The sequence below is a fragment of the Ascidia mentula genome, chromosome 6, assembly GCF_947561715.1.
Source record: "Ascidia mentula chromosome 6, kaAscMent1.1, whole genome shotgun sequence".
Classification (NCBI taxonomy): domain Eukaryota; kingdom Metazoa; phylum Chordata; class Ascidiacea; order Phlebobranchia; family Ascidiidae; genus Ascidia; species Ascidia mentula.
The window spans coordinates 16,888,884-16,901,440 of NC_138571.1; the positions used below are offsets into that span (position 1 = coordinate 16,888,884).

Sequence of the window (12,557 nt, forward strand, 5' to 3'; positions counted from 1 at the left end):
AACAATTTTTCGATCATTATTTTTGATATGAAATAAACGACCGTTTGCAACTGTTCTAGTTACGTCGTGTGATTAGTATAATGTGCCACAATCAATCTGTGACTACCTGTGTGATTACTACCACCGTGCGGAATACTGATAGCAATTAACTGTCATATAAATGCGTTCTTGTTATCGAACGTTTTCAGTTGATGGTTTAGCCTACAGTCATTTCGACACGAACAATTTAAAGAAACTCAACATCAAGAGGGAAATAAAAATGTTCATCTCGTGTTAGTTTTCGTTCACTTATATCAATTCACTTATAAATGCTTTGACAAATGCCTTAGTCAGGGGTTCACAAATAGATTCATCAGGCTTGTCCACAAGCATATGAACAATGCGCAATGTTACAGGACCTACGATGCGATGCGTGTTTATGATGCTAAAATGTCATTGCGTAAACCACTAAGTGGCGACAGCAACCCTGGAGCGATGTCTGACTGAAATAGAAAGTCATTATGTTCGTACAACTGACAGCAGACATAGAAATCTGTTAAATATCTTGCGGTGCCAGATCCGTCACCCAGCACATAGAACACAACACGCAATTGTATTCAATGTTGAGCAGAATGGGAGACGCGACGGAAACACAAACACTACAAAAATTCCCATTTGTTTTGAGATTGATGTATTAATAGCGGCTCAAAGTTCACGCTATTGTTGAAAAGAGCCTGTTTTTCTTATAAATGTATATTTGCCTTCTGCAGAGTTATTAAAATATGATAGGATTCTATTTTATGGCAAATGATTATATGAGCAACAAACAGTTTTTGAAGAAAAAACGCATGTAGACCATGGTCTAATCCTTTTGCATGTAAATGCTTTAATTGTAGTTGGTGTTGGTGTTAGCTAAAATTATAGTGGAAACAATACAACCTTTTTAATTTGCCGCTAGATTTCGCAGGTATTAGCGCATTGACGATATAATTTTATGCGATATAATGACAATACTGGGGAAATGTAAGCTGTTGGCTTAGTGCCCAACTTTGTATTTTATGGCCAGTGGTTGGTTTCGTACACGAGTCACAAACAGGTTTTGTGATGACGATTACATGCTACTGTCACGTGATTTGTGAAATCGTCCCCAATCCATTTGTGACCACCTGTGTGTGATTATTATGGTTTTCCGTTGCATAAACTTGCAAGTTCCAAATGATTAGGCCACGCTTTCGCGGTCTGTATTCATACTGAAAATACTCTACGCAAGGTTCCCGTCCTCGCTGAGCTCACCTTATGACACCTGCGCTACTCTTTGACAGATGTACCGCCCCAGTCAACCTACCACCTGACCAGGTCTGCAGCGCGGGCGCCACACTTAACGCTAAACCGTGACCTGAAGATTTCTTCCGCTTATCTGAATAATGACACAAAAAGCAAAGGTTCCATGTTTTAATGTTCCATGTATACTATTTTATATGTGATGATTTGTGAAGCAAAGTATTTACAAAATATTCACAGCATCAAGAAAACACACTTGTAAATTCGATGCGATCGTGGTGGTAACGTGTATGTGCGGTTAATAAATTGTTCATTTCTTCAAAGAATAAAGAATAAAAAATGTTTCCAGTAATTTCGATGATTTCTCGTTAATAACGCAAATAGTTTCATTTATTTGTTTCGTTTTATCTTCAGTTTTATTACATCACAGGTCTTATTTTCATTTCCGAACGTTTACGTGATACTGGATGCCAAACGTTCGAATCGAATGCACTTGTCGCCTCATTGTAATACTTTCCGTTCAGGTTGGAGTGATGACAACCCTTATACCACCAAGCTCCATGGTAACTAACAGCACAGTTTCTACCATCTGGATCATGATCTCGGTCATGTGTGGAGAATGGCATCTGATTGTGATATTCCAGCCAATCACCTATTGGTGCAAATTTTTTAACAGTTTAGTTTGCGGTTCAGATGTTGACCAGCCATCACCTGGCATACAGTTCAGAGCAGTGAATGTTTAATATAGATGAGTTTTTCGCATTTTGTGAGTAACATAGACAAATGAGCCAATAACGCTATAATTGCGAAACACATTATTTTTTTATTCCGATTTTTTAGTATTGCGGATTCAGACTTCGTAAAAATTTTAGTTCTTGGAGACATTTTTTCGATTTATTTTAAACTTTCGATTTTGGCGGATAGCGAATTTCACAAATGATAAAAAAATGTTTATTAACCGCCACACAAGTGACTGGCTCGTATATTTACTTCAAAAGTACGCAGACTTTTATGGAAAAAAGTCTTGCATAAAAAAATGGGCAAAACGAGTGAAATTCAGCACGTCATCAACTCACCTGCGGCCGTAAACATGCTTTATATTACATTTGTATTGTCGGCCGTGCATTGTGAAAAACTTGGTTTACAGGTTTTGCTTGGATGTTTGGCTTATGGAATTGGTCAGTCTTTGTTATAAAACAGAATAAAATCAAGCATTTTTCACGAAATTTCATTACACTTTTAAAGGCATAATTAAATGCGTAATTGTCAGTTGGGACTCACTGGCGACTGTTGGTAAAATAAAGTCCGAGAGATGCGGCCGGTATTAATCTAAAGGTTGTGCGCCTCTGAGTTAGAGACTTTATTAAACTACCTTTGTGTCAAGCTAATTAGTTAAACATGTTTGCTCACTTACCTGCGTCACCAGTGTACCCACCAACAGTCAGACGGTAATTCTCCCTTGATGAACCGATGCTGAAGTTGCTGTCAAGATGGTACAAATAGGAACTCAAAAACTTGGCACTCAAACGCACGCATGTAGTTACCTGTACTTTGCATAATACTTTGTGTTATCGAAATTTTGCAGGTCAACGCGGAGCTCTTGACGTTTCCAACTTGTGAGTTCGTGCATCAGCTCCAAGCCTTAATTAGTCAACAAACGTTAAGTTTTATTTGTTTATGCTTTTGTTGTTGGAGTTTGACGATGAATAGCTTTGCTTGCACTAATGCGCAGCCCAATATATGACAATCGTGACGACGAGGAAATAATAACACATTTGCACACAATCCTATCTACCTTGGGTATTTCATGAAATTACCACTGGAGGCACTAAAGAACAAAATCTAATTGGGAGTTGGTAAAATGTAAATAAACAAAAGATACTATTGATTTAAATGCGGGTAATGCCATTGTCGCAATACCTAACCAAAACTCTCCAGTCAAGGAACCAAATCCATTTTCATATTCTCTCCAGCCCCGATAAAAATTAGTTGAACCGTCAAATCTTTTCTGTACAACCTGAAAATTTAAAAAGAAAAACAAAATTGACATTGTCTTGCCTGGATTTTCGCTTAATATTTCCATCAAGCAAGTACATACATCCGTTATGTTTCAGTGTTCTATGCATGTTATAATTTAAATTGAAACAGATACTTTTATAGAAAACGTTTGTATTTCCTGCAGTAATTAATTTAGGACATTCCGTTTTATTTGTAGTTTCGGTTGCATTGTTTGCATAACATTACCCTGCTTTTTTTTAATAAAATTTATCATTCTTTGTCAAACCTCTACAATTAACAAAAAAAAAGAAAAAAAAATATGAACTCACTAGCCAACCACCACCATCAGTTTGCATGTCGCAATATCCTTGGTAAGGCCGAGGAGAAGATAAATTGTAAACTCCGCTTTGCGTCATTCCGTTTTGCAACGCATCCTTGCAACTGGCGTAAACAACACGATTCGTATCTCCTACAAAATGAAACGTAAGCATTTTTTCGAATATGAATTATGTCTCTTTAACACCGATACATCTTTACTGATATCGACAACATTGCAACAATAAAAAAGACCTTTCACCAAACCTGACGTTACTGTAAGATTTTTCTCCAATTCATCCTGTTTTGATGCTAACTTCGCGACGGAAACGTTTACGCCTGTTAAAAAAATATAATAAATTAAAAATAACCTTAAATCATTTGTGCTTGAGGTTTAAAGTAAGTGCCACTAACGCAGTTCCCAAATAAAAGTAAATGTTTTCACTTTAGCAAAACTAAATACGTTTAAGTTCAGTTTCCATTGCTTCCATCTTTGCTTCCAATCTCCTGAATTCATCTTCCCAGGTGTTATTGGCACCGGGTTCTCCTTTCGGTCCCTGGACACCACGAGGCCCAACAGCTCCCGGTGGACCCCGTTTTCCAGGAGGACCCGCTGGTCCTGGTATCGGATCTTCGTTGCTTCCTCCACAAGTCAGGATGACCTGATTCGCTCTTTGGCACAAGCTTAGAATTGGACAAGTTAAAAAAAGCAGCAGAATGCAGCTGATATTTGCCATTTGCATTTTGAAAGTAGGCCTACAGAAGTTAAACAAGAAACAACATAAAATGTTACATGCTGATTTTGTGAAATCGGACGCAGCAGAATGCTTTAAAAAAGGAAACTATCATTTTTATTACATTTTATCCGTTTGTTGTTCATTTTGCTTTTCTTTAGGGTTTTAAGAGTTCTGTTTTAGGTCACCTGAATTGCGAAACCAGAGCGTTTTTTCGGCGATTGTTAATTTGATAACTTGGTCGTTTGCAATTGAAATATCTTTTTAGCCGTGTGACCTAATTTTAAAACTTAATATTTAACATACAAAAACGACTGCAGTTCATTCAGATGATTTTAGCGTTTCATATCTTTCGTCACAAACTCCTCACACTGTGCAAACATGCAACCACCTTTACACAGAGCTAGTATATCCCTCTGTCTTGATCTGCAACGATATATTAAACACTCTATCTCTTTTTCAGGCGACGGCACTGTCAACATTAGCACGAAAACACTTAAGACTCGAGAGTTTTCAACTGATGATGGCATAAGCATTTGCCGAAACGTTTATATATATAAAAAATTACAAAGTTTTCAACAGTATGGGCCAGTCTCTTTGTTCTCAGAATCTTACCTAAATCTGCAACAATATTTCAAGCTTCCAGGCGCTTATATGCTTGAATGTTATTTTAGTTTGTTGAAAAACAAAAAAAGGCGGTTTGCTGGTGATATTTGGATCTGGCAACCGTCGGGTACTTGTCGAAATAGTGCTGGGAACCGTCATTTAATTGTGGAAATATTGCAGGGAACCGTCATGTATTTGTGGAAATATTGTTGGGAACCGACATGTATTGTGGAAATATTGCTGGGAACCGCCAGGTATTTGTGGAAAGTTTGCTGGGAACCGTCATGTATTTGTGAAAATATTGTTGAAACCGTCATGTAATTGTGGAAATATTGCTGGGAACCGTCATGTATTTGTGAAAATATTGTTGAAACCGTCATGTAATTGTGGAAATATTGCTGGGAACCATTGGGTTCATTAGCAAAGCCATAAGAAATTTCTCGCAGGAGCTATACAGAAGGTCAAGCCTTGGTAAGTAATATGTGTGTGCAAGAGAAGCAACAGATTCGTCAACACCACTCGTACAGGATGCAATCAGGACTGGTATCGGCACTCAAACCTCGGAAATAATGTCAAAGACATCGGCAAAAGGCGCATGTGATTCCATCGAACCAATGTTCTTCGTACCAATGCAATGGATAAACATGGAAAACTGCATAATGGTAACTGAATTTAATGCCTCACAAAAAATAAAACAACATTTTGGTTTGGTACATATGACGATGCATCAACACAAAAAAGCAATTAACTAATTTTTTTGACGCCTCCACCAAGTAAATTCCCTCTTACGTCCAAGTTTCATGCATTTTCCTTTACCAAAGAAAGAGCGCACAAAAACAGAAGAGAATATACGGTAATTGTGACATTGCCATATTAATGTGAATCATCAAACAGATCAATTTATTTAAACTTGGGCATTGCGTAAGAATGAATGTTCCACAAAAGATTTCCCAAATATTTAGGTCAGTGGTTCTTAATTTTGGTTAGATCAAACCCCAGGGGTTCGATTTCGACGTTTCAGGTTTTCGACGAAGCTCCAATGATTTGCAAAAATCAGCGAACGTTTCAGTCACATTTTTCTCTTAAATAGTTTCGCAAGTTAAGTTGGCACGAGGAGGTTGGATTGCAACCATTGAATACTTTCACTCGCATGAGTTAAGATGGTAATTGTTGGGCACTTGCGTGAATTTGAAAATCGTTCGTAGTCATGGCTGACGTAAACATTCATCACACACATACAACATTAGTGGCTTTCGGTGCGGTTTTCGATATCGCGGCAAACGGTCGGGCGTTCATACGAGTCGGCGCCATGCCGTGAAGGTGTGATTTTCTCCCTTGCAGCGACTGACGGCGGAGTTAAATCTGATTTAACTTTTCCATCAACCTCAGTGATCGGAAAATTGTTTTCGCATGGTATTTGGTTTGTTACAATGAATTTTAGGTGGTTTGAAATACTTTTATTTATACGTTGGGTGTTTGGTAAAAAAATACCAGAAATTAATTAATAGATGATTATTATTGTTCGCAATGACGCAATAATTATTTTTTTTAATTTTGAAAACGTTTGTTCAAATATATCTTGTAGATCAGTACCACAAACCTGGTCATTTTCTGATCCAAAAGTAATAGCAAACTAAATAATGCATTTGTTTTGAGTAACGCTCTGTACATGAATATTTTATTGATTTTAAAGTTAGACGTTAACAACAATTTGTCCTATCAACGATTTTTCGATACAGAGGACAAGGTGTTTTGGTTATTTAAACCGCACTTCGGGTATGAATCCCGCTGTCGCTTCAGACGGTGCGAAAATAATCCGCGAACAACCGCGTCTGTTGTGCAGAAAAGGGCATTCCAAAACATATTTTTTCGTGCTGTGGAGCAATCAAAACACATTCCCGTGGCTAGGTCAGATATGCTTTATAGAGCGACCATATCTTACCACGTATGCGAATTCAAAGTCTCGGGCTTTAGACATATCTCCCCGACCCATCTTCAACACCATTGCATTCTGGTTTCGGTAAACAAAAAAACATAACATCCTGCATGCGAAAATGTCTTTGCTTGTACGCAGTATCCAAATACTAAAATTGTGTCAGATTGATTTCAATTCGTATTCCGTTTCGTTTTAAGTCTATATATTCTAATTATTGCTATTTTTGCATGTTTTCGTGGGTTCGACGAATCCTTGCAGAGAATCCAAGGGCTTCGATGAGGTTGAAAGGTTAAGAACCACTAATTAAGGTTCTGATACTCAGACAAGAAAGTAACGAAGCGGGAAGTTTTCTGGGGGAATTTTGGGAAAAAGGAACATTGACTTCTTTCTGCGTCTCTCTCGTATTTTAACTGCATGTCTTGCTCTTTTTCGGTGGGAGCTTGGAAGTATTGTAATGTGTAGTCACAGACTAAACTCACTGCACAACTATATTATTGACTCAAATGTTGACAAATCAAAGGTAACAAATATTAACAAAATAATGGATTTAAATATTTTAATTATTAGTTTATTCTTCTATCTCTTTTAATCGAATGTTTACTGGCATCGCAGCCAAGGCTTGGCACCCAAGCTTGATCAGCCACTGTGGCCCCTATAGGCGCAATGGGTCTTTTGGGCCTGTTGGCTAATAATTGCCTGAATGTCTCTCTGTAGAATTCACAATGGCAAATACATCAATTCGAATAACAGTTTATTGTCAGGGATTCGGGAATAAAATCCAAGCCCCAGCGAATAGCTTATGGAGTCTCAGTATTGATGGACTTGTCGCAATGATAATAGAGAATGCAATTGAACATGTAACAGACTGATCTTAACTCAGCTTGTAATGCCATGCGCTGCGATTTGAAACGTAAGATCACGTGACATTGCTGGAGCAGCAGCGACACATAGTGGAAGAGGAAAAAGGGAATGTCGCGCAATGACTGTTAAAACTTGTCATTGTCCGCTGCAATATCCACATCGCTATATGACTTCAACCTTGGTTTCGTATATGTTTAAGATTTTCCCCGAAAAGTTACGCTCAATATTTTGTGAAGTAGATATGTTTACATTTTGCACAGCAACAGACAACAGACAACACACATGGAAATATTTTTGGAAACCGTCACGCATTTGTGGAAATATTGCTGGGAACCTTTGGGTTCATTAGCATAGCCACAAGAAGTTTCTCTCAGGAGCTATAGAGAAGGTCAAACCTTGGTAAGTAATATGTTTGTGCAAGCGAAGCAACAGATACGTCAAAACCACTCGTACAGGATGCAATCAGGACTGGTATCGGCAATCAAACGTCGGAAATAATGTCAAAGTCAACAGCAAAAGGCGCAATGTGATTCCATCGAACCAACGTTCTTTCGTATCAATGCAATGGATAAACACGGGAAACTGCATAATGGTCACTGAATTTAATGCCTCACAAAAAATAAAACAACATTTTGGTTTGGTACATATGACGACCATCAGCACAAACAACACTTCCGGTGTCTCCACGGGGGAAATTCCCTCTTACGTGCAAGTTTCATGTAATTTCCTTTACCAAAGAAAGAGCGCACAAAAACAGAAGAGAATATACTGGAATAATGACATTGCCATATTGATGTGAATCATCAAACAGATCAAGTTATTTCAACTTGGGCATTGCATAAGAATGGAAGTTCTACAAAAATTATTTCCGTAAATATTGTTGCTGATTGCTACATAATAAACCGTGCACATGAAAGCATTGGTTTGAGTTCGACTTCCGATCGTAGACAAAACTTGCCTGGAGTTTTTATATTGAAAGGGGAAGCTGGACGTTTTCTGCAAGAACACTGGGAAAAAAGAACGTTGACTTCTTTCTACGTCTCTCTCTTTTATTTTGGCTGCATGTCTTGCTCTTTTTCGGTGCGAGCTTGGAAGTATGTGTAATGTGTAGTCACAGACTAAACTCACTGCACAACTATATGATGGACTCAAATGTTCGCAAAATGAATGGAAAAAAATATAAACAAAATAAAGAATTTTAATGATTTAAATTGTAGATTTTATTTATTTCTTCAAATCAAATGTTTACTGGTATCGCAGCCAAGGCTTCGCACCCAAGCTTGATCAGCCACTGTGACCCCTATAGGCACAATGACCCTTTTGGAGACGAAAGGCCTGTTCGCTAACAATTGCCCGAATGTCTCTCTGTAGAATTAACAATGGCAAACACTTTAATTCGAATAACAGTTTATTATCAGACATTTGGGAATAAATTCCAATCCCCGGCGAATAGCTTATAGAGTCCCAGTGATGATTTGCTTGTTACAGTGACAATAGAGAATGCAATTGAACACGTCACCGACTGATTTTTACTCAACTTGTGAAGCCATGCACTGCGATTTGAAACGTAAGATCACGTGACATTGCCAGAGCAGCAGCGACACATAGTGGAAGAGGAAAAAGAGAATGTCACGCAATGACTGTTAAAACTTGTCATTGTCCGCTGCAATATCCACATCGCTATATGACTTAAACCTTGGTTTCGTATATGTTTAAGATTTTCCCCGAAAAGTTACGCTCAATATTTTGTCAAGTAAATATGTTCACAATTTGCACAGTAACGTACAACACACAATTAGAAATATTTTTGGAAACCGTCAGGCATTTGTGGAAATATTGCTGGGAACCTTTGGGTTCATTAGCAAAGCCATAAGAATTTTTTCGCAGGAGCCATACAGAAGGTCAAGCCTTGGTTATTAATATGTGTGTGCAAGTGAAGCAACAGATTCGTCAAAACCACTCGTACAGGATGGAATCAGGACTGGTATCGGCACTCAAACCTGGGAAACAATGTCAAAGACATCGGCAAATGGCCCAAGGGATTCCATCAACGTTCTTTAGTATCATAGCAATGGATAAACGCGGAAAACTGCATAATGGTAACTGAATTTAATGCCTCACAAAAAAAAAACAACATTTTGGTTCGATATATATATGACGAGGCTAATAGCTTATAGAGTCTCAGTGATGATTTGCTTTTCACAATTATAATAGAGAATGCAATTTAACATGTAACAGACTGATCTTAACTCAACTTGTAATGCCATGCACTGCGATTTGAAACGTAAGATCACGTGACAGAGCAACAGCGACACATAGTGGAAGAGGAAAAAGGGAATGTCACGCAATGACCTGTTAAAACTTGTCGTTGTCCGCTGCAATATCCACATCGCTATATGACCTAAAACCTTGGTTTCGTATATGTGCAAGATTTTCCCCGAAAAGTTACGCTCAATACTTTTCAAGTAAATATGTTCACAATTTGCACAGCAACAGACAACACACATGGAAATATTTTTGGAAACCGTCACGCATTTGTGGAAATATTGCTGGGAACCTTTGGGTTCATTAGGAAAGCCATGATAAGTTTCTCTCAGGAACTATACAAAAGGTCAAGACTTGGTAAGTAATATGTTTGTGCAAGCGAAGCAACATATTCGTCAAAACCACTCGTACAGGAAGCAATCAGGACTGGTATCGGCACTCAAACCTCGGAAATAATGTCAAAGTCAACAGCAAAAGGCGCAATGTGATTCCATCGAACCAACGTTCTTCGTATTAATGCAATGGATAAACGCGGGAAACTGCATAATGGTCACTGAATTTAATGCTACACAAAAAATAAAACAACATTTTGGTTTGGTACGTATGACGACCATCAGCACAAAAAACACTTCCGGTGTCTCTACGGGGGAAATTGCTTCTTGCATGCAAGTTTCAGGTATTTTCCTTTACCTATGAAAGGGCGCACAAAACACAAGGGAATATACTGGAATAGTGACATTGCCATATTTATGTAAATCATCAAACAGATCAAGTTATTTCAACTTGGGCATTGCGTGAGAATGAAGCAATTTCCCACAAAAGATTTCCCAAATATTTAAGTTCTGATACTGCGAAACGAAACAGAGTTTGGAGTTTTGTCTGGATGGCAAATTTCTTTTGTGGGAAATTGCTTCATTCTCACGCAATGCCCAAGTTGAAATAACGGTATGAGACGTAACTGTGATTTGGTGTGGAGTATAAAGAGGGTTTCCATACCATGCTTATTTCTGGAATTTGTGCATATTTCCACAAGCAGTGTTTTTGAAAATAAAAATGTGCCTTTTTCCAAAACACGTGTTTCCTTTTGACTTACGTGCTTGTTTTTGTTTATGTTTTGCGTCCTAACGGGTCTATTTTTTCAACAACTACGGATTATCAGTGACATGGCGCGGTGGTAAACGATTTCTGATGGACCACCTCCAGAAAAGTCCAATCATTCTGACGAATTAATATATCTTCAAGATCGGACGAAGTGTGAAATGCATTAGAAATGTCGACATCTAAAAGCAACATTGCGTTGTCGATAATAACCCTGGGTGTAACACGTAATAGTAATTGCTGCAGATTGCTACATAATAAACCTGTGCAAATGAAAGCGTTGTTTTGAGTTCGATTTTTTCATGGGGTTTTTATATTTGAAGACGAAGCTTGGCGTTTTCTGTAGGAAGGTTGGGAAAAAGGAACGTACACTTCTTTCTACGTCTCTCTCTCGTATTTTAGCTGCATGACTTGCTCTTTTTCGGTGCGAGCTTGGAAGTATGTTTAATGTGTAGTCACAGACTAAACACACTGCATAACTACATGATTGACTCAAATGTTGCCAAATAAAAGGGTAACAAATATTAACAAAATAATTGAATTTAAATATTTTAATTAATAGTTTTTTCTTATATATTTTTTATCAAATGTTGAGTGACATCGCAGCCAAGGCTTGGCACCTAAGCTTGAGCAGCCACTGTGGCCCCTATAGGCGCAACAAATCCTGTGGAGGCGAAAGGCCTGTTGGCCAATAATTGCCCGAATGTCACTCTGTTGAACTTACAATGACAAACACTTCATTTGGAATAACAGTTAATTATCAGGCCTTTTGGGAATAAATCTCAAGCCTCGGCAAATAGCTTATAGAGTCGCAGTGATGGCTTGCTTGTCACAATGATAATAAAGAATGCAATTGAACACGTAACAGACTGATCTTTACACTGCTTGTAATGCCATGCGTTGCGATTTGAAACGTAAGATCACGTGACATTGCTAGAGCAGCAGCGCCACATAGTGGAAGACGAAAAAGGGAATGTCACGCAATGACTGTTAAAACTTGTCATTGTCCGCTGCAATATCCACATCGCTATATGACTCAAACCTTGGTTTCGTAAATAAGTAAGATTTTCCCCGAAAAGTTACGCTCAATATTTGTAAATTTTGCACAGCAACAGACAACATACTTGGAAATATTTTTGGGAACGTTATGCATTTGTGGAAATAGTGCTGTGAACCATTGGGTTCATTAGCAAATCTATATGAAGTTTCTCGCAGGAGCTATACAGAAGGTCAAGCCTTGGTTATTAATATGTGTGTGCAAGCGAAGCAACAGATTCGTCAAAAACCACTCGTACAGGAAACAATCAGGACTGGTATCGGCACTCAAACCTCGGAAATATTGTCAAAGTCATCGGCAAATAGCGCAATGTGATTCCATCGAACCAATGTTCTTCGTATTAATGCAATGGATAAACGCGGGAAACTGCATAATGGTCACTGAATTTAATGCCTCACAAAAAATAAAACAACATTTTGGTTTGGTA

The 12,557-nt window shown here is 38.1% G+C and overlaps 1 protein-coding gene across 1 annotated transcript; it reads right to left on the minus strand.

Moving 5' to 3' along the window:
- Positions 1-1,506: 1,506 nt before the first annotated feature.
- Positions 1,507-4,316, minus strand: LOC145907328 (ficolin-1-like). Its single transcript, XM_082994750.1, is given in 6 exon segments — positions 1,507-1,912; positions 2,675-2,742; positions 2,805-2,901; positions 3,181-3,277; positions 3,588-3,699; positions 3,988-4,316. Coding segments are annotated over 6 exon segments (936 nt in total). The 3' UTR covers positions 1,507-1,679.
- Between the last annotated feature and the right edge of the window lie 8,241 nt (positions 4,317-12,557).